General features: G+C 45.4%; 1 protein-coding gene and 1 long non-coding RNA gene across 8 annotated transcripts in view; one reads left to right on the top strand and one right to left on the bottom strand.

Annotated features, from left to right (window-relative positions):
* Nucleotides 1-23,100, bottom strand: part of TRABD2A (TraB domain containing 2A) — a 59,851-nt gene that overhangs the window by 11,882 nt on the left and 24,869 nt on the right. For 3 of the 7 annotated variants that reach the window (XM_003816592.5, XM_034953449.3, XM_034953450.3), the window contains exons 3-4: nt 8,526-8,672; nt 5,816-5,990 (exon numbers count right to left, since the gene is read on the bottom strand). In XM_003816592.5, the coding sequence (XP_003816640.1) occupies nt 5,816-5,990; nt 8,526-8,672 (322 nt within the window). Of the gene's footprint in view, nt 1-668; nt 4,906-5,815; nt 5,991-8,525; nt 8,673-23,100 lie in introns of those variants that run through there. The other 4 variants (XR_008624324.2, XR_008624325.2, XM_014343870.4 and 1 more) reach the window with 3 other exon arrangements.
* Nucleotides 6,000-12,001, top strand: LOC117979200 (uncharacterized). Its single transcript, XR_004669943.3, has 3 exons — nt 6,000-8,346; nt 11,127-11,267; nt 11,620-12,001. It is a non-coding gene; the product is annotated as an uncharacterized LOC117979200 (long non-coding RNA).

Raw genomic sequence — 23,100 nt, 5'->3', positions numbered from 1 at the left:
TCGACACCTAAATAAGAAAAAAAGTCATGTCTTTCACCACTGATCCTAGGTTATTCATTTGCAAATAAGGAACTGGCAATTTAGAACAAGTGATTATAGTTTCCACTTAGCACTTCTGACTTCAATTTTTCTTCTACTGCAAAGGTGATTTCCATTTCTAATCTTCGCATTTTATATCCAGATCCCCATGACAAAAGTCGCTGCTTGATTTTAAAACTCCAGTACTTTCCGTTTTCAGTTATCCTCATTTTGCAATTAAAAGTTTGCTAACCACACAGCTTTTAAGTTTTAAAAGCACACGGTAATGTGTTTCGGAGCAATTTCTGTAGTTTCCTCTGTTCAACTTAGCCTTCAGAAGGCACAGAGAGAAAGCAGCTACAGGAATATAACTTTGCCTTAGAAGGAGCCAGTGCTAGATGGGGGCTCACAGCCCCTGGGCATCAGGAGTGCCCAGGGGCTGTCAGCCCCAATCTAGCCCTGCATCAGTATGACAAATCGAGCCCTGAGTACTGGGCAAGCTCAGGTGTTGGTGTTGTCTGTTCCACCTGCCTGGCAGAACCCCCACCACGAGGGCCCACCCACCAAACTGCTCAGACCAAGCTGTGCCCCAGCCTCCCACCAGCCCAGAACCCAGTCGACCTTTCCCCTCTCCCCAGCACCCCATTACCCCTGCACGGGACATACGGGAAGTTTTTGGGAGCTCACCTAAGTCTGGCAGGAGTGGAAAGCAGAAGCCCACACTCCAGCACCTGGGCACCTTCCATCCACACAGACCCAGGGTGGTGCATTGGGACACCACCACTGGCTCTGTTTCCTAACTTTCTCATCTGGGGTCTGCACCACTGTTATGGTGCCTCAAGAGTGAGGCCCAGGCTAACAGCTTTGTTCCAAGAAGCCATTTGTTGAGACAGTACAAATGTGCACACGGTGCCCAATCCAGACATGAAACACAGGACTTACAGAAGAAGAAAACGACCACATACTCACAGGCACTGCTGAAGGCACAAACTGCAGTTTGTTTGTGGCAGAACTTTTCAATGAGCATAATGTGGGAGCCAAACCCCTTATATTTCTATAACAGTTTTATTAATATTTGAATATAATTCACATAACATAAAATTCATCCTTTTAACGTATGCCAGTCGGTGATTTTTTTTTGTATATTCAGAAAATCATGCAAGCATGACCACTATCTAATTTTAAAACATTTTCATCGTTTTGACCCCAGCCCCTGGCAACCACTAATCTATGAATACTTTCTGTCTCTATAGATTTGCCTGTTCTGGACATTTCATATAAATATAATCATATGATTTTGTGACTGGCTGTTTTCACTTAGCATAATGTTTTCAAAGTTCATCCATGTAGTACCATATATCAGTACCTCTTTCCTTTTTATGGCCAAATAGTATTCCATTGTGTGTATATGTCACCTTTTATTTATCCATGTCAGTTGATGGATAGTTGGATTGGTTCCACTTTTTGGCTATTATAAATAATGCTGCCATGAACATCTGTGTACAAATTTTCGTGTGGACATATGTTTTCAATTCTCCTAGGCATATATCTGGAAGTTGAAATGCTGAATCAAATGGTAGCCCCATGTTTAATTTTGAAAAACTGCTAAACAGTTTTCCAAAATGGCTACACCATTTTACATTCCCAGTAGCAATGTATGAGGGTGCCAATTTCTCCATGTCTTCACCAAAATTTTTTACTCTCCATCTTTTTTATTATAGCCTAGTGAGTATGAAATGGTATCTTCACTTTAGCACCACAACAATAGGACTCCAGTAAAATAACAGTGGATTATATGTGAAAGTGCAGCAAGACTCAGACTCTATTTAAGAAGGTTCTTAAGAAAGCACAAGACAAAAAAAACTAGAGGAAAAACTAGAGGTCACTAGAGGAAACTGAAGCCTCTGGGACCTAGAGTTACAGCAAACATGCCTTAGTCTGTGTTGCTGTTACAAAATACCACAGACTGGGTCATTTATAAGCAATAGAAATTCATTTCTCACAGTTCTAGAGGCTGGGAAGTCCAAAATCTAGGCATAGGCATTCAGTGCCCAGTGAGAGCCTTTTTTTTTTTAATACAGAGAGTCTTACTTTGTCACACAGGCTGGAGTGCAGTGGCATGTTCACAGCTCACTTCAGCCTCGACCTCCAGGGCTCAAGTGGTCCTCCCACCTCAGCTTCCCACGTAGCTGGGACTACAGGCACACATCACTATGCCTAGCTAAATTTTTATTTAATTTTTGTAGAGATGAGGTCTCACTGTGTTGACCAGGCTGGTCTCAAACTCCTGAGCTCAAGTGATCCTCCTGCCATGGCCTCCCAAGGTGCTGGGATTACAGGCATGCACCACCATGTCCAGCTGAGGGCCTTCTTCCTGAGTCTTTACATGGCAGGAGGGGCTAATGCTATATCTTCACATGGTGGAAGGCACAAGGGCAAAAAAAGAGCCTACACTACTTTCCTCCAGTCCTTTTAAAAAGCATGAATCCACTCATGAATGTGGAGCCTTCATGTCTTAATCACTTCCCAAAGGCCCCACCTCTTAATACCATGACAATAATAATTAAGTTTCAACACACAAGTTTTAAGGAACATTCAGACCACAGCAAAACATTAAACAGCCCAACTCTGAGAAAGATTAACATAAATCCTCACACTAAAAACATATTTCCCTCACTTCCCATTGCCAAATACATCATATCCAGCTTTCAATTAAAAATTACAAGTCACGCTGGGAGGCAAGAAAAATTACAATCTGAAGAAACAATGAAAGCATGAGACCCAGACTCAGACATGATAGAGATTCTGGAATTATCAGATAGGGAATATAGTTGAACTGAAGAGCATCATCAGTCAAAGTGATCTAATTGACATTTAAAGAATACTTCATCCAACAACAGCAGAATACAAATTCTATTCAGCTCACATGCAACAGATTTCTCCTTCGTTTTTTATTTTTGCTGGATGTGGAAATGTTTGTTGACAGTCTTTTATTTCAGCATTTTGAGTATGTCTCCCATAGCCTTCTGGCTTGCATGGCTTCTGATGAGAAATCTGCTGTTAATCCTATTGGGGATCCCTTGTCTGCTTTGCTCTCACTGCTTTCAAGATTCTGTGTCTTTGGCTTTTGACAGTTTGGCTATGATATGCCTTGGTGTGAAACTTTTTGATTTTATACAACTTATAGTTCATGGGTTGAATGTGCAGAGTAATATTTTTCATCAAATTTGAGACATTTTCAAGCAATTTTAAATTCAAATATTCTTTTTATTTCTTTCTTTTTTTCTCTCCTGTCTTCTGGGACTCCCATTAGGTATACATTGGCACACTTGAGGGTGTCTCACAGGTATCTGAAGATCTATTCATTTTTCTTCATTCCTTTTCCTTTCTCTTTCTCATACTGAATCATCTCAATCAACCTATCTTCATGTATGTTGATTCTTCTTCTGCCAGTTCAAATCTACTGTTCAGCCCCCGTAGTGAATTTTTCATTTCAGTTCCTACACTTTCAATTCCAGAATTCCTATTTGGTTCTTTTAAAATAATTTTTATATTTGTATTGATATTCTGTATTGGTGAGATATTGTTCTCAAACTTTCCTTTAATTCTTTAGATATGGTTAATTTTAGGGTTTTTTTTTTTTTTTTTTTTTTTTGGAGATGGAGTTTCACTCTTGTGGCCCAGGCTGGAGTACAGTGGTGTGATCTCAGGTTACTGCAACCTCTTCCTCCCAGTTTCAAGCAATTCTCCTGCTTCAGCCGCCCAAGTAGCTGGGATTACAGGTGTGCGCCACAACGCCTGGCTAATTTTTGTATTATTAGTAGAGATAGGGTTTTGCCATATTGGTCAGGCTGGTAACAAACTCCTGACCTCAGGTGACCCACCTGCTTCAGCCTCCCAAAGTGCTGGGATTATAGGCGTGAGCCTCCGCACCTGGCCTCTTTTAGTTTTTTGAATATATTTATAATAACTAGTGTTAAAGTCATTTTCTAGTAAGTCCAAGATATTAACTTCCTCAAGGACAGCTTCTATTGGTTGCTTGTTTTTCCCTGGGTATGGGCCATACTTTCTAGTTTTGCTCTGTGTCTTATAATTGTTTTTATTGAAAACCAGACATTTAAATAATATACCAACTCTGGAACTCATCTCCTCTCCCCTCTTCCCAGGTGCATTGTTGTTGCTGTTTGTGTAGTGATTTTCTGGGACTAAGTCTGTAAAGTCTGTATTCTTTGTTGTGTGTGATCACTGAAGGATCTGCTCAGTTAGCTTAGTGGCTGGCTAATGACTGAACAGAGATTTCCTTAAATTCCTTGCAAGTTTCCCAACCTTTGCAGAGGGGCTGTGTGAGTTTGGGGGCATGTATTTGATGCTTCAGCAGGCAATTTATGACTTTGCCTTAGCTTTCACACTCTGCTTACACAGAGCCTCAAGATCAGCCAGAGGTGAGAGATTAGGACCTTCTCAGGTCTTTCCTGGGCATGTGCACAGCTCTTCTCATGCATGTGGCTCTCTAGGAATATTTTAGAGCTTTTCTATACCCTCTATGGGATTTTGCTTTTAAGTTTTTTGGGCAGCCCCTTGTAAGCTTCAATTAATATTGCTATTTCCAGCAACTATGATGTTAAACAGCTGCCACTGATTGTTTTCAACACACACCCTAAGAATAGGGCTATTCACACAGAGCAAGCTCTGAGTCAGGTCAAATGAAGACAAGCTTGGGAATGGAAATTTCAGGGAACTATTGGACATGTCAAATAGTGATGATTCTTTAAGGATGGAGCTTTGGAGGAACTTTGAACCCATTCTGTCCCCTCCAGTAACCATTAGGCAAATGGTTTTCACAGCTACTGTAGTTCAAGGCTCCTGATTTTCAAGGCTACTGTGAAGCTGGGAAAAGGGAGATAAAAACAGAACAAGTTAAAATGCCACAAAGCCCACTGCTTCTATCAAAATTCATCCAGTTTTCTTAAATAAACACTTCTAGGATTGTTGCAAGCCTTTAATTAATTTCCAGAGCTGTGGAAAAGTTGATTTTGACTATTTTTTCCAGTGTTCTTATTGCTGCTATGGAAGAACAGGTTTTTGGAGGCCCTCACTCCACCATTTCAGAATTGCTTCTCTCCAACCCCCTATCTTACTGGTAAAGAAACTGAGCGACATGACTTATTTAAGTTTATGAAGTTAGCAGAAAAATATGAAACAACAAAGCCCAGCCCAGCAAATGATCTTTCTGCATACTGTCCAGCCTCTGGCGTTTCTATCCTCATTTCCTGAGGCTGCAAAGAATTCTGTGTCAGAGTCACTCCGGGGGAGAGAATTTATTTCAAGAAGCCCACAAAAGAAAATAATTGTCCTATTCTGTCTCCATGTGTGCTGCTAACGGTCAATAACAGCTGATGTATCAGCCCCAGGCCTTGGACTTGGGAGGCTCATTGTCAGGTAGAAGAGTAAAGACAAACATATTTGTAGTGAAAGTTTACAAAGTGAAAAGTACCAGAAAGAAGTTGGGATTAAGTATGAAATTCAGAGGACAAAAATGTTTTCCCAGCTGGCTTATGTGTGGAGAGAGCTATGGGTGATGTCATATGCACCAGCTCATCCAGCAACATTTCAACCATGCTGGATGCTCCATCCCCAGCTGGAGCCACTCTGCAACTGAAATAAGTCAAGGAAGGTGTCACTCCCTTCATCTCGCTTCATGACTAACACAGGCCCTAAGCAGGGGCTCATCTCAACATTCCCTTCTTGGGAGAAGCCTCAGATTTCAGAGGCTAATCAGAGGTGACCCACTACTCACCAGCTCCAAAGGCAAAGAAGAAGCCTTTGTCAGGGAATTCCTCCAAAAGGGCCTTCACCCGCTTCCCTATTCTCTCATTCCGCTTGTAGATCAGCTCCCGGCGTAAGTAGCTGTCAATCTCCTGAGCAGTGATGCGCTCCTGAGGTGGTAGCGTGGCATTAATAAAATTGGGAACCTCCACCAAAATAAAGAGAAAAAAAATAAGGGGCAACAGAGTTATTAACAAAGTTACTTCATTGGAGCATCAAATCCCCCAACCTAGATGGTCAAGACGTTGTCAAGAGAAGAGTGACACCATTCTTGGAGTTTCCTGTCTGCTATGTTTCCCACTCTATCACATTCCCTGTAACCAAAGTGAAAAAAATATTAAGTGAAGTGCACTGAATGAACTCTTACGCTATTTACAACTGCACTTCTGTTTTAGTTAAATGGCTCTGTCTGATGCTGTGTGTTTATAAAAAAAAAAAAAGGACACTGTCTTTGCACAGTACATCCATAGTTTTAACTTGTGTGATTCACAAATGCTTTTCTTATAAAAATAGTCTTATAGTTACATATTTTAGATTCTATTACCAAAAACATGAAATTTGTATAAACACTTAAATGTTTTATAAATCCTCTACTTTACATTTTCATTATTTCTCCACTTCCTATTTCTCTCTCTTGCTTTCCCCAATGTTCTTTTCCCTCCTGGCAAATATTTCACTTGATTCTGGTATACATGTTAGCCAGTTTCAGTATTTTGGCTAATAACAGGATGAAATGCATCAAAATTGTGACAATCAGCGTGGTTCTTGCAGCCCAGGAGCTACAGGTAAGGCTGGCACTCTGTGTTTTCTCCCCACCCCCTCAGCTGTCTGGCTTCCCAAACCTCAGCCTCCCACTCCTCCCCCTGGGTGCACGCTCTCTCCTCCACCCAGGGACTTAACAATGTTACCCATTATCTTGGTCAGTATCTACCCTGCCTGCTGCTGCTGCTTCCAGTAGCCTCTCAAAAAGCTTTCCAAAGTCTTCAGACTCTGTGACAGCATTAACTTCCATCTTATGGATAACAGATCTCCTTTCGCGACGGCCTCAAAATGATATTCTTTCATTTTCATATCGACAGCCTTCATCTTCTACTCTGTCATCTTTTTTTTTTAATCATGTCATTTATGTAAGATCCCCTGCCCATTTCCCAAAATCTCTTCTCTTCAGCAGAGCCCCCCTCTCTACCAGCCTCTCTACAGAGGCAGCGTCAGATACACAGGGTGACCTCCCTCTGACATCCTGCTCCACCTTCTAAATTCCAAACATCACCCAAAGCCTGCACCACTCCCTGCTGGCCAGCCTGGCCCTCACTCACAGTGACAGCACATTCCCTGACCTCCTGTAGGGGCCCTGTGGGCAGAACAGATATGGGAAAGCCACATGAGAAAAATGCATAAGACATCTGTATTATCTGCTCCATCAGCCTCACCATTTGCCCACGTAATGACCAAATCCTCCGCCCACATTAACTTTTTTCTGCTGCTTCAAATGTCAATTTCTCAATTGATCTTGACTTTTCTCCCCCTTTCCCTACCCTCAGCAAGAGTGCAGGTAAGATTTATCACCACCAACAACTCTATTTTTCCTTCTTTAATGTGTTTCTTGTTCTCCCTTTCCTCCTGCTTCACTTTGTCTCAATTTGACTTTTTTTTCCTCTAGATTTTTGGGGATGCTCCTTACATCTTTTGAGGCTTCTGTCATTAATGAAATGTCACCTTTCTGGGCTGATGCTGCACTCAGCCTGTACTGTCCTTCTCCCCATTGCTGCTATTCCTCCTTCAGCTCTCATGTTCACACATGTCTCCTTATGGTTGGGTCCCCAGATTTAACATAGACCTGTACAGCATCACCCACACCCACTAGCTCCTGTCTCCCCTCTCCAGTGTCCTCATGCATGTGGACACCAGTCCTGGGTGGGGGAAACAACACACTCCCCTACCTCAGAAGTTTAGCTGGTGTTTGCTATTTGCATGTAGTCCTAGAGAGGAGGCGAAGGCACCATGGCTTGTCCCATGGGAAGCCTGTTGATAAAAGCATAACAAAGATCCATACCACTTCCCTCCTGGAAGGAGACCATGATCTTCTGAGGCTGAGCAGCTACTTCCTTCCACTCAATGGCCCACAGGTAAGGCCTGAGCTGGGCAAACACTCAATCCACCAGCTCAGCCACATTCATCCTGCAATACCACAGGATGCAATGATCCACGTCTGCAAATGCTAGCAGCCTTCCCAGCTCTGATGCCCTAACCCTGTAAGCATTTTGTGAATACACAGCTATGTCATGTTCACATGTTCCTAGAGTCCACTGAAGCTGCAGTCAAAGTTCTGCTCCATCATTTTGCAAAAGTGTGACCTAAGTCAGCCAGGAAGCCATCAGACTCAGAACCCTTCCCTTCCTCAAGGCTGGTTCCTGTGGCCCACTGTTAAATCCTTTGAAGCTTCATCCTTTGGCTGGAATACTGGAATTAACCCTCATCAATGCCCCTCTCTGTTCTTACAAGGTTTGTAAAGCTTTCATTCACTGTAGTGCCTCATTCAATGACATCTAAATCTGCCCAATTTATTTCTAGAGCCCTCATGACCTCAATCCTTTGTACACAGGATGTATGTGTTGCCAGGTAATGTTTTTATTCCTATAATTAAGTGTGTGCTGAGCTTGGCAGGGGGAAAGGGTGCTCACCTGGGAGCTGTCATGGCTGAGGATGACGGAGCTGAGGTCCCCACAGTTATAGTGTTTGATGAGATCCTCCGTCGTGTAGGGGATCTGAAGACTGCCTGCTCGCAGGCTCTCCTGCTGCAGGAGGGTCTGGTTCAAAGCAAAGATGACCTGAAAGAAAGGTCTCTTTTAAGTTCACTAACAAGGCAACTGTTTGCTGCCATCTTATTTCTTTTGTCCATGGCTGGAAGTACCTTCACCTTTGTGCTCGTTATGTAAGGACGTGGATAGTGCTACTTAAAAAAGGGAACACAAATCCCTGGACAGCATCCAAAGAAAAGGAGGAGAACAGTCCTTCCCAAATCAGCCCCAATCAGACACACCTAGGGAACTGCCTTATGGAGGACACAGACAACCTGGAACTCTTCCATGAGTGTGACCAAGAGGTGAGGGAACCCAAGGGCTGGCTTGTGAGGAATGACTGAAGAAGCTAGGAGGTGGGGCAGCGAGAGGGCTGGGGACTCACAGACACACCTACCAGTGGCTCCCAATTATGTAAAGGACTGGGCAGAAACCAATGCATTATCCACATCTTTTCTAACCATCAGTGCAGCATTCCCAGCTAATGGCGTCATTAGATCCATGGGATATTAAGGGAAGTTAATGTGAAAAAATGGGAAATGAAGGCTAAAGAAAATTAAACACCAGCCTGGCCAACATGGTGAAACATGTCTCTACTAAAAATACAAAAATTAGCTGGGCATGGTGGCATGTGCCTGTAGTCCCAGCTACTTGGGAGGCTAAGGCTGGAGAATCGTTTGAACCCAGGAGACAGAGGTTGCAGTAAGCCAAGACTGCCATTGTACTCCAGGCTGGATGACAGCGAGACTCTGTCTCGAAAAAAAAGAAAAGAAAATTAAACAGGTTTTAATTTTACAGAACTTCTCAGAGTCTTTGATATACTAATGTGCGATGTGGGTCTCCTTGATGGGGAACAGAGTATGCCAGGTTTCCCAAACATATTTGAGGCATACATCACAAGAGAAAGCTTCATTGAAACATATTTTGGGAAAATCCAGATTCAAGATCCTGATGCCAGGAACCCTATCTCTCCAGCTCTGACCCAGCTCTCCAGTGCCCAGGAGAATTCATTTTACAAAGCAGGGAATTCTCCTGGGCACTGGAGAGCTGGGTCAGAGGTGGGGAGGTAGGGTTCCTGGTATCAGGTGGGTAGTGGGGCTGGCCACCCCCTACGAGGCTACAGACAACACTTACGACCCGTGGAATTTTCTCTCTCACTTTCCCCAGGTACAGATGCAGCTCAATAGCCTCTGACAGCTCCCCTTTCTTGTGCTTCCCCAGTTAATCAGCATACAGGATGCTGCCTTTGCTGGAATATCTCCTCACTCTTTGCTGCAATACAGACAGGCTTGGTCCATCTGTGTTGCAGCAAAGACTGACTATGAGGTCTTTAGCAAGATGTTTCAACTCTCCAGAGACAACGCATTAGAGGTCTTAAGTCAGCAAATGACCCTACCCAGCCCCAACCCGTTTCTCCTTTCACATGTTCTCCTCATTCTGAGTGGTGAGGAGACAAGGCTTCCTGGTTTGCCTCCCATGGGCCAAGGTGGCACAGGCCCACTGCGTACCCCTTGTCTCAGTCCATTTGTGCTGCTACAACAAAATGCCTGAGACTGGGTAATTTACGAGGAATAGAAATATATTTCTCACCATTCTGGAGGCTGGGAAGTCCGAGATCAAGGCACTGGCCTTTGGTCTGGTGAGGGCCTTCTTGCTGCATCCTCACATGGAAGAAGACAGAAGGGCAAGCTAACTGAATGGCTGCATGACACCTCTTTTATTAGGGCCTTAATCCCATAAAGGCCTTATAAAGAGGAGTCTTAATCCCAAAAAGGTCCTTATAAAGAGGAGCCTTCATGGCTTAATCACCTCCTAAAGGCCTCACCTTTTAATACCATCACACTAGCAACATCTGAATTTTGGAGGGGACACATTCAAACCACAGCATCCCTCCTTCCACATAGTTACCTCCCTCAGTTACTCTAATATTTCCTGTGCCTGTGATGCAACCTTAACCAAAGGAGACAGATCTCTCTGTAAAACCCCTCCATCCTCTCTTCTCTCAATACCTCCTCCTTTTCTCTGGCAGAGGCACCTCCAGTCTCTCTGGAAGGCATCTCCCCAAGGTTCTGCACAATAGCCTCTTCTGTCTTGGTACCCTCTAGACCATCCTGTGTTCCCATCCTTCCCATCCCTCTATTGGTGTCAAGCCAGAGCAGGTAACAAATCTGCTTGGTCATGCGGTGATTTGGTTTGGCTGTGTTCCCACCCAAATCTCATCTTGAATTGTAGCTCCTAGAATTCCCACGTGTTGTGAGAGGGACCCAGTGGGAGGTAATTGAATCATGGAGGTGGGTCTTTTCCATGCCGTTCTCGTGATAGTGAATAAGTCTCATGGTTTTATAAAGGGGAGTTCCCCTGCACACGCTCTCTTGCCTTCCACCATGTAAGACACACCTTTGCTCCTCCTTCACCTTCCGCCATGATTGTGAGGCCTCCCAGGCATGTGGAACTGTGAGTCCATTAAACCCCTTTCCTTTACAGATTACCCAGTCTTGGGTATGTCTTCATTAGCAGTGTGAGAACAGACTGGTACATGTGGGATCACAGCCTTGCCAGAAAAGCAGATACACCCAGGCGCATGTCTGCAAACTGATCTAAATGAGACAACTCAGCCTTCCACAGGTATAAGCCCCTGCATTCTAAAGCCATACAATTAGGGCCTACCCACAACAACTGGGAATTGCCAACTGACTTCAGATTAGCTGGAGGAACAAACCTTCAAAGGTTTGGGAGGGAAGAGAGAGGGGCATTATGAAACACCTATCAGGTATGCCCGGCCCCAGGCCCAAGTCCCACATATTCTGTCTCCATCTAACTCATCCAAGCCAAATCCTCAGTCTGACTGGCTCACAAATACCTGCTGATGAGCTTTGCTATTCTCTTAAAGGCATTGAGCACAAGCCCAGGTTACCTGGTGCTTAAATACCTTCCTCAAAGAGTGTCCATTAATTTTGAAACGTTTTTCTTTCTTAAGGATTCCTTGGTATTTGGAGAAGATTGAGTTACCCATTGTAACAGACATGTCAGTCTGCAAACTGGGGCAGACTGTGTATGGGCCACATCACAGATTAAATAAGAACTTTAGGCCAGGCGCGGTGGCTCACACCTGTGATCCCAGCACTTTGGGAGGCCGATGCAGGTGGATCCCTTGAGGTCAGGAGTTCAAGACCAGCCTGGCCAACATGGTAAAACCCTGTCTCTACTAAAAATACAAAAATTAGCCAGGCATGGTGGCAGGTGCCTGTAATCCCAGCTACTTGGGAGGCTGAAGCACGAGAATCGCATTTAACCTGGGAGGCAGAGGTTGCAGTGAGCTGAGATTGTGCCACTGCACTCCAGCCTGGGCAACAGAGCAAGATTCCTTCTCAAAAAATAAATAAATAAAATGACTACTGGAGAGTTTTGTGCATTATAATGATTTAAGATATCAGATACTCCCCTACTGAGAATTACACACAATCCCTGGTGGAAGATGGACATTAGGACAGTGACCTGGCTAATGGTGTTCATCAGTGACAGGTTTCTGGCCCTGTGGTCCTCAAGGACCAGAAGGCCTGGGAACAGCAAAGTTGGGGGAGATAAGGGGGTGGGAAGAAGGGTAGCAAAATGCCAACTGTGATCCTGAGTTACTCTGGGATTCTGGAAACTGAGTGGTTGATAGACTGAACATCAAGAATGGAAGGGCATAAGGGACGATGAAGGGTATCATGAGAGTTCATTCTGTGTCAACTAATCAAGGACAGAATCAAGGCAAGTCACAGTACTAAATGATCCTAAATTTCATTCATTCATCCCTTCTTCTATTCATTAATTCAGTCAATAAATAGTTATTATATGCCTACTGTTCCAAGCACTGAAGATACAGTCATGAACAAGACAAGATCCTTGCCTTTAATGGAGCTTTCATTTTACCTGAAAAAGGGGGCGTTTTTCAAGAAAAGTCTTGAAAAGATGGGTGGAAAGGAGGTCTAGTGTATCATAGAAGCTTCTGAGAGGAGAATGAAAGGCAGAGGCCCAAAGTTAAACTCTCTGATTTCAGGCTTGCCAGGACAGCACATACACAAGCAAATCAAAACCCTTGATCATCCCAGGGTCATTGCTTTCTATTTTTCCTGGAGGGGAGGGAGGTCACCTCGTGTCACCGAGCACTATGGTGAGGAGACCATACTATAAACACTCTTCTTTTAAGGAAGTTTGAACAGCGGGCTGTGCATCAGAGTTGGTGCTGAATCTTTCTTTTGTTGCTAAAAACCACAGAAATGTACTTTTTAAATCTCTAGCATGATTTCCTGTAATCACCACACGCCTTTCCTTTCAGAGCTGCTGCAATGATCCGAATAACAACCCAGGGGAAGCATGGCTTTCATGTGTGCTTATTTATACCCCAACTACTTATGAAAGGCCTTAAGCTTCTCACAGATTAAAACCCAGCACAAGATAAGCCATTGACCTAAAAGATCAAGAGATACAGTGCCTCGAGAGACCAGCTAAGTGATGAGGTAGGAGGGGCTGGATTTCCTTGGCTGAGAAGAGCAAGGATCCTGCCCCCACTGTGCTCACCGGCAGGTGCCAAACACCAAACACAGTGGTCGCTGTATGTCCAAAGAGACGCAGTCAATGAAAGTCAGAGGAAGGCTCCATGATGAGCCTCAAAGACAGCTTGGCCTGGGGTCATCAGACAACGCAGCCCACCCCAAACCCCTCCTTCGCTGGCTTAGCTGAGATGTGGGGAAGTCTCTGGGGCACTGTTTATGTTAAGCAAGGGAAAGCCCTCACTGAAACAGACTCCTTGGAGAAAGACCCAAGACGGATTCCTGAAGAAACAGTCTCTGAGTGGGATCAAAGTGTCCTTACAGGGTTTCCTTGGAGCCAGAATACTCCCCTGATGACTCAAGGTGCCTGTTCGCACACTACCACCACAAACCAGGGAGGCAGGTCACTGCTATCCAGCTGTCCCACTCCAGATGGCAGCCCTTTATCACCTGCGCTGCCCAGACCTAGTAGTCCATGCCTCAGGCTGCCCTGGAGGGAAGCTGGGCAGGGGCAGGACCCTGCTGAAGGTGCCTCCCTTGGAGTGAACTTTTGGTCAGGCCATGGGTAGCCATCTGTGGAGCTAGAGGAGGTAACTCCCTCTCCAGTGAGGAGCCAAGTCCAGGGCAGGGCTGTGCTCCAAGGGAAATCTCCATGGGCACCACAGGAGCAATGCAGAACCCTAAACTCACTCCCATTCAAACGACTAAGGCCCAGATATGGCATCCTCATAAACTACTATGGCATCTCTGAAGGACCCCTCTCTGATAGAACTAATGACTGTCAGTCATCCTTACATAATTTACTCTCCTTGCTGTGCTTGGAGAAGTCTGAACCAGTCTAACAAATTTGGGGTTTCAGGATGTGGCTTGTGGATAAGAGAATTGCTCAGAAACTCCACCAGTTAAGTTGACCCCAGGGCGTCTTCCAGGAGGGCCATCCTGAATGGGGCATTGTCACTGATTAAGTCACCTCACATGAATCAGCTGAACACACCTGGGGTACAAGGACTGTTGTTCCTGGAGATCCAAAAAGGCCAGGTGCCATGAGCAGCATGCTCAGCCAGGAGCTGGGGACAGTGGCCAGGAGGGGAGAAAGGCAAAGGAGCAGGCACAAGGGTCCTGGCTGGATCCACCCGGCCAGTGCTCACTGCCTCCCACTGTGCCTCCCTTTCTCCATTCAAATCCTTCCTTTACAGTTTCTGTTAACGTTTTTCATGTGTTGTGTTAGGCTCCTAGGGCTGCCATAACAAAATACCACAAATTGAGTAGCTTAAACAACAGAATTGTATTGCCTCACCATTCTGGATGCTAGAAGTGTGCAACCAAAGTGTTGACGAGGTCATGCTCCCTCTGAAGAAGTTGGGAAAGGATCTATTCCAGGCCTCTCTCCTAGCTTCTGGTGGTTCCTTGGCTTGTGGCTACATAATTCCGATCTACATAGTGTTCTTCCCACATGTGTATCTATCTCTGTGTCTTAATTTCCCTTTTTTATAAGAACAGTTATTTTTGAGTAGGGCCAACCCTAATGACCTCATCTTAACTTCCTCACCTGCAAAGACCCTGTTTCCAAATATAGTCACAATCTGAGATACTTGGGATTGGGACTACAATGTAAGAATTTGGGGATGAAGACATAATTCAACCCATAACACATGTCGATCTCAGTGTTCCTTTTTTTCTAACAGTATGCATATGGTAAAAATTTTAAACAGTGTAAAGAAATAGATTGCCTTCCAATTCCCGTTCCCCAGTCACGCCTCCTAAAAGCAACCACTGCTGCCAACACATTGTATCTCTTTCCATGGATGCTGTCTGCACATAAAAATGATAGATAGATAGATAGATAGATAGATAGATAGATAGATAGATAGATAGATAGATAGATAGACAGACAGACAGAGAGACAGACAGACAGACAGATAGATAGTCTCCACTTTCGTTTTGCTGCTTTGGCCAATAAAACTCAATCAAAGGCTTTAGTCAATAAAAGCCTTTCCATGAACAAATACTGAAAATATATTTTATATATATAATTTATATTATATATTATATATTTTATATATATTACATATATAGAGAGAGAGAGAGACAGAGAGAGAGAAAGAGATGGAGTCTTGCTGTGTCACCTAGGCTGGAGTGCAGTGGCACGGTCTCGGCTCACTGAAACCTCTGCCTCCCAGATTCAAGCGATTCTTGTGCCTCAGCCACCCGAGTAGCTGGGATTACAGGCACCCGCCACCACGCCCAGCTATTTTTGTAATTCTGTAGAGATGGAGTTTCGCCATATTAGCCAGGCTGGTCTTGAACTCCTGGCCTCAAGTGATCCACCCAACTCGGCCTCCCCAAGTGCTGGGATTACAGGTGTAAGCCACTGCCTGGTCCTGAAACTATATATTATAATGTAAGATAAAACAAGCAGGAAATAAAAAGCCCAAGTCTGGTGAACGGGTAGCCTTCACTGTTTCTGAAGGAAATGCAGCCCGAGCTATCCTAGCCATAGGATAACATCAATGACTGAGGCAAATCACAGAAATGGAGAAGGAAAATTTCTGACTACCAAAAGGGACAAAATCAAGGTTCCCTGCAGTCTTTTAAGTGAAAAAGCAGTTTAGGTGCAGAAGCCCCTTGCTGCAGACCCCCAGATGTATCCCCTACTGTCCCAACCCAAAGCCGTCCTGAGACCTCTGCTCTGGGCTCAGGCTGCCCCTGGCTGACTCCAAGGAGAAACCCAGGCAGAATTCTACAGCTCAGTATTTCAGACAATCCTGTAAGGATTCAGGGCTCATTTCTCCCAGATCTCAGACCAGCCTCCTCTTCCAGACACCCAGATGATTTGATTTGCCCTGAGGCCTTCGAAGCCAGTATTTCCCAAACCACAGATTGCAACTCATTCTCCACCACTTCATTGTTGACATAAACCTTGGCATGATCTACCCACCCATAAGCTTGCTTATTTCCCTTCATCTTAGGCACCAGCTCACATCGTGCATCCCGGGCTGCTCCATGCTGAGTAATTGCTGCATATAAACCAAGCCAAGCTTGTAAACCAGCTCTTTTGTACACCAGCTTGTACACCAGATGGGCATCTTCTGTAATCATAGCTATGCTCTCATGAATCTCCACCTACCTCCACCCCCAGGTGACTGCAATACACAGGCAAGGCTGGAAACCACAGACAGGACTTGTCAGAGTTAGAGCCTCAAGAACCTGAAGAAATGAATACCCGACATGTCCAACTCTTGCAAATAAAAAAATGCCTTAGAGAGGTGCTGGTCTTGCTGCACTGCAATCAATTGCTGGCTCAAGTCGCCAACAGGTGTCTGAATGCCAATTCCCTGCACCATAGCTTTTAGAGTCTGACTCACTCTCGCCAGAAGGGATGTGGGCTGTTGAGGTGTTGGCAGAATGGGCCAGCATGCTTCTGCCAGTCGTAGTGTTTTCTACGGTTTTTCCAAAGAAACATAAGCCTTTCTATGGACTAGCCTAGAAATCACCCTTTAAAACATTGTTTCAAAAGAGATTCACATTTTAAGTTTCCAAGTCCAGTTGGTGGAATGTTCCAAGGAGATTTCCTCTCTAATGCCGTCTTGCCAAGCTACTAACACTGATGTACCTCCAACGGGTTCTCTTGAACAAAAAATTGCCAGGTAGCAAATGCCTTCACCTAGGTCCTTGTCACTCACTGTCAATCTTTCAACAGCACCTGGGGGAAAAGCACAATCCCCTGGGAAAAAAAGGACAAAAGGAAGTGTGGTGGAATATTAGAACTCTGAGCATCCAGGAGACGGACAGCAAAGTACTCAAAGCTGTTAGCAGGATGGGTTTACAATTATAATAATCATAACAATAATAATAATGGTATTCCTCACCCTTCCTCCACCCCCACAGAGTCCGCCTGTCCTCTAGGAGGTTGAACTGCACTTAGGGAAGAAGATGGTGGTGGCCCTACCCTGACAGAGTAGCTCTTGGGTTGGAGAGCGGGCAAGAACCAATGGGCGTGCGACAGCAACCAGTCACAGAGGGCAGTAGAGGGTAATGCAAACACTCAGTAGGAGTTTGGGGTCAAGGTGGAGGCCCCAGAGACAGATGAGCTGTCTCAGTCACTCCCTTGCCCTAGAACTATAGTTTGCCCCTCCCCTCATCAAAAAACAGGTGGCTCCATGAGCGGTGAATCTATGTTACTGTATTACCGGCTCCTGATGGCCAAGCAGTAGGCATGCTCAACCCCTCCATGGGGGGCCTTCAGCAACAATGATCCAAGGAAGGAGAGTGTTCGAGAGCAACATTATCCTGATTAGCAAAAGAGAAGTGATTGATGTGCAGAACTGCATCCAAATGTAAACAGTGGCCATGGCTTCCACCAGCCCCTTCCTCCACCACCTAACATCATGCTGCTGGCCTGACCAGCCACAGGCTGTGAAAAGCCTGCTGGATGTGGCCAGGCCATTAGGGGAAGAAGCCAGAGACCTCCAAGACCTTAGCACTAACCAGGCTACTTCCCTAGAAGTCTATAAAGACTTCTGTCCTGGGCTATAAGAAACAGTAGCTATGCTTAAAGCTTGCTACTTGCCATTCTTGCTACCTGCAAAGGTGTCTGCTTCAGATACACAGAAAGGCCTTATTTATTGAGAAAAACTCTTTATCATTGGAGGCCACCAGTGGAGGGTCCCAGCAGAATCCAGGCCATCCCAACTAGGGACACAATGGACGTCTGTATCTATGGCAGAGGACAAGCACAGCCCAGTCTAAGTCTCTGCAAACACTCAAGGAGATGGGCTCAGGGTCATACACAGCTGTTGTTCTCTGAGGCTCACCTGAAAGAGGCATTGCATTTGGAAGGACCCAGAAAAAAATGAGCCACCAGTGGGTGATGTCACCTTGGTGAGAGTCTCAGTGCTTTTTTAGAGTGTACCAGAAGGCTGAATTTAAGACCTTAGATGTCAGCTGTTCTAATCTCTTACCCAATGCTTAATCCCCCCATAGCATCCCAACCATCCAAGCTCTTCTTTTTGAACACTTACCTTCTCAAGTCACTCACTTGTAAAATGTCTTGTAAGACATTTTTAACTATTAGAAAGTCCTTTCTTTTTGAGTTCCCTGTCCATGACTGCCATGTACTCATTTGCATATATCAGTACATTGTGTGTTTGCACACATGCATAATTTGTTAGTAGTAGCTGTCAAAATGGAAAATGTGCATGCCCTACTTCTAGGAATGTCTCCCCCGTAGAAATACCATCACAAGTATGTAATATACACATGTACAACGAGGTTCCCTGGGGAACTGTAATGGTGCTCCGCTGGTATTGGGGCTGTTCAGTCAAAATTGAATTGACCATAAATGGGATTCCTACATCGAATGGAAGATTGGATTTGATGACCTCAAATGTAATTACATTTATAAGCCCTTAATTTGCTCCATCTCAAGAAGCAATGGGAGCAGAGCTCTCTGGTCTCCATCCTGACCTCTCTGCCTTGCTTGATTCTCCTCCCCTTGGCACAGGCTGTGGAGCTCCATAGAGAAGGGGGTCAGGATCAGGTTGGCATCAGGAGGCTCCACGTGGTCCCTGAGATGTCTGAGTCATCTCCTCTGGTTATGTTGTGGGGAGGGACACCAACATAACCTCCACACACAAACTCTATTCATGGAACAGCCAGTATAGCTACCCCAGCACATACTCTTCTACAGTCATAAACCTGTGAAGCCTGGCAAAGGACAACAGGGGTGGCAGCACAGGTAGACACAGGCACTGCAGCAGGCTCTCTTAGTGTAGCAGCAACCAAGTCTGCAGACCCAGGACAGACCAATGCAGCAAGGACAGGAGTAGCCACCAAGGGTCCAGGAAGAAGCACAACCAGCATGAACATGCAGTGGGGGATGGTTGCCAGAATGACCATGGGGTTAGGGGAGGAATGCCAGCATGACCATGGGATTGGGGAAGGGGTTGCCAGAATGACCGCAGAGTTGAGGGAGGACGGCCAAAATGACCATGGGCTGGGGGGAGGGGTGGCCAGAATGACCATGAGGTGGCGGGAGTTGCTAGCTTGGCTATCAGCAGCAGGGCCAATATGTCCTCAGGGGCTGTTGGCAGGGTGGAGGAGGGTGTTGCAGCTTGTACTTGGAGGTGCTTCCAGCACCTCAGCAGGAGCCACCAGGCTTTCCCCAGAGGGCAGCAGGAATGTGACAACTGCAAAGATGACCCATATGCCCAATGTAGGAGCAGCCAAAGGCCCAATGATGAGACCTTTATCTCCATTGTGCAGAGTGACAGCTCCCTGAGTGAATTAGATGGAAGCCAGAGCCTCCTGGGCCAATGGCAAGACCAGAAGGAAATAAGGAAAAAGAAGAATAGATCTCCCAATGGGAGAAGTTTCCATTAGCCCAGGAGGGTAAAGGTCACTGCAGGACACAGAAGACAGGTCAATCTGAAAATCATCTCCTTAACCAGCTGTGGAACCACTAGAGAGGGCAAAAGAGGGTGTTGTGGGTTAAATTTTTCCCCCCACCCAAAAGATATGTTCATCCTAACCCCCAGGACCTATGAATGTGAACTAATTTGGAAACAAGCTCTTGCAGATATATTTAAGTTAAGATCATTAGGGTGGGTTCTAATCCAATATGACTGTGTCCTTATAAGAAAGGGAAATTTAGATACAGAAAGACAGACACCCACAGGGGGAAGACCATGCAGAAACACCCACCGAGAACACCATGTGATGCCAAAGGCAGTGTGTTAGTCCGTTCTCACGCTGCTAATAAAGACATACCCGAGACTGGGTAATTTATAAAGGAGGAAGGTTTAATTGACTCACGGTTTTGAAGGGCTGGGGAGGCCTCAGGAAACTTACAACCATGGCAGAAGAGGAAGCAAACATGTCCTTCGTCACATGGCAGCAGGAAGGAGAAGTGCTGAGCAAAAGGGGGAAAAGCCCCTTATAAAACTATCAGATCTCGTGAGAACTCACTATCAGGAGAACAGCTTGGAGGTAACCACCCCCATGATTCAATTACCTCCCACCTGGTCCCGCCCATAACACATGGGGATTATGGAAACTACAGTTCAGTATAAGATTTGGGTGGGGACGCAGCCAAACCATATCAGGCAGAGACTGGAGTGAGGCTCCTACAAGACAAGAAACACCAAGGATAGGTGTCAACCACCAGAAGCTGGAAGGGGGGATTCTCCTCTAGGTCCTTCAGAGAGAACACTGACTGGCCAATACCTCAATTTAAGATTTCCAGCCTTGATGGGTGCAGTGGCTCATGCCTATGATCCCAGCACTTTGGGAGGCCCAGGCACACAAGGTCAGGAGTTCGAGACCAGCCTGGTCAATATGGTGAAACCCATCTCTACTAAAAATACAAAAATTAGTTAGGCATGGTGGCGCACACCTATGGTCCCAGCTTCCTGGGAGGCTGAGGCAGAAGAATCACTTGAACCTGGGAGGCAGAGGTTGCAGTGAGCAGAGATCACCCCACTGCACTCCTGCCTGGGCACAGAGCAAGACTCCATCTCAAACAATATTTATTTATTTATATTTCATATATTATATATAAATATATATTATTTATATTTGAAAAAATAAAAATAATACAATTTTTAAAAATGAAAATACAGTATAACAACTATTTACATTGCATTTACATTGTATTATGTATTGTAAGTAACGCAGAGATGACAAAGTATTTGGGAGGGTGTGCGTAGGTTATATCCAAATGCAACTTGCCATTTTATAGCAGGAACTTGAGCATCCTTGAATTTTGGTATCCAAGTGGGTCTTGGAACCAATCCCCCATGGATACTGAGGGACAACTGTACAGGCTAGATACGAGTAAGCCCAACCACTTACAGTGGTAGGAGCAAAAGCAACAGCAAACTTACCAAAACATTATGCACTGGGCACTTTACAAAGGTTCTCTGTTTATTCTTCACTACAAACTGACAATGTTTGTTTCATCATACCCCTTTTAGAAATAAGAAAACAGACTCAGAAAAGTTCAATATTTCACCCAAGGTCACAATACTAGGAAATGGGGGAGCCAGGATTCAAACCCAGATCCACGGTCTCCAAAGTTGATACTCTCCGCTGAGAAACTGCACAGAATAACAGGGCAATAGGCAGCAAGACTGGCCTTGGTGCCTCCCAGGCCTCTAAAGCCAACCTCTCCTCAGGCAAGACCTGCCTGACTGCCCAGACCCATGCAACTCTAAGGCAAGGAGAGGCAATACACCTACTTCTCCTGAATGCCCTGTCCTGGTTATGACAGCACCACCAGGTAAGATGTACAGACAGCCTCAAATTCACCCTTCCTGTCCTGTTAACTAATGCCCCTTGCCCCCCCAGAGATCATGGTGTCAGGTCCACCTCTGGGGAAAAGCTCCACAAAACCATCCTCAGATTACAGATCTTTCTCTCCTACTGGGTGTACCAAAGGTGTCAAATCACTGTGCCCTTCCTCTACCAACCCCTACCCAAACCACAGCCTCTGAAGGGACAGCCCTATGTAGGACATGATTCCACGTGCCTCCTCCCTCCCCAAGCCATGCCAGTTACACCTGAGTGGACACCTGACTCGATGATATGGCACTGGCTGAATCACCAGCTTTACATTCAAAGAGTACATCTACCCCACAAAATGGACTTTAAAATTGTCCACAAGCAGAAAATACTCATCTTTATAGGCCAAATACCAATTGCCTCATTTCAAATCTCTTAATTTGCATTCGTGTAGATTTCAAGAAGGGCAAGATACAAGAGACCACAAGAAAAGAACTATTGGAAATATTACAACTAAGATAAAACACCCCTGATATGGCATTTCCTACGGTGCAAAAACTAAAGGGACTTAATTTTCCCCTTGGAAAACACAGTAAGTAAGATACACAGATTGCTACTTTCACATTAGTGCTTACCGTACATTATACTCCCTTTTTAAAAAAAAAAAATGGTTATCAGTCTAACCATAATCATGGCTTATCATCAGCTGAATCCCCTTCTCCCTCCCTCCAATGACACATATTCGCCCCACCTGCACTGCCTTCTGACAGTTGTGCTCACTGGAGAATACTTTACAGGCTTATCACCAGACAGTTTACTTCAGGGTTCAAATTCTACCCTTCCTTGCCCCCTAGCCCCCACGTCCCCCTTTCCACTCTCCCCTTGCCTCCCCACAGCCCTTCTTCTCTCTCCCTTTCTTTCTGGGCTGTGGAAAGAATCGATTAAGCTCCTGTCCACATTTGCAGCAGACCTTTTTCTCTTTCCTGAGACTTGTTCAGCTGTGGGGAGACCCAGGTCCCAGTTGGGGCATTGTTGCGTTAGCCCAGGGGTTGAGGGGGTGGGTGAGGGGGTTCGAGTCTGGCAGATGTCTTTTTTGTCAAAAACAAAGGCCCCCCAGCGAGTCTCTCCTCTTTCCAGCACTTTCATTCCCCTCAGATCAAAGGCCTGCTCTGCATATGAAAGGCACCGCCCATTACGCGGCTCACAGTGGCCCGCACCACCCCACTAGCCTCCCCGCACTCAAACAAAGGGCCTCGCATCTGTTCAAGCGCAGGCCTCACCTTCTGGAGTGTGGGGTTGTTGTGTCTTCTTTTTATCTTAGTTCACTTTTGAGAGCCATTCAGTCCCTTGAAGTATAGTTTGAAAGAGTAGGGGAAGGGTCTCCCTTGCCCTCAGACCATTCACCCAGATAATTTTTTAAGACATCTTGAGGGTGTCTGGTCCTTGCCTCCCCACCTCACCTAGGTCTCCGTGCAGTGGGGAGGTCCTTCTCAGGCTCATTTTCTACCTTTGCAGCCACTCTTCCAAATACCTCCTCCCTTACCTGAAAAGGGACTATTCCCTTGGAAGAGTCTAGACTGGCCCCTCAAACCAAGGCGGTGATGAAAGTCCTGCTCCTTCTTGTCATGTGAATGGATGCTGCC

Source organism: Pan paniscus, chromosome 12, assembly GCF_029289425.2.
Source record: "Pan paniscus chromosome 12, NHGRI_mPanPan1-v2.0_pri, whole genome shotgun sequence".
NCBI lineage: Eukaryota > Metazoa > Chordata > Mammalia > Primates > Hominidae > Pan > Pan paniscus.
This window is presented reverse-complemented; position numbering and strand designations above follow the sequence as displayed.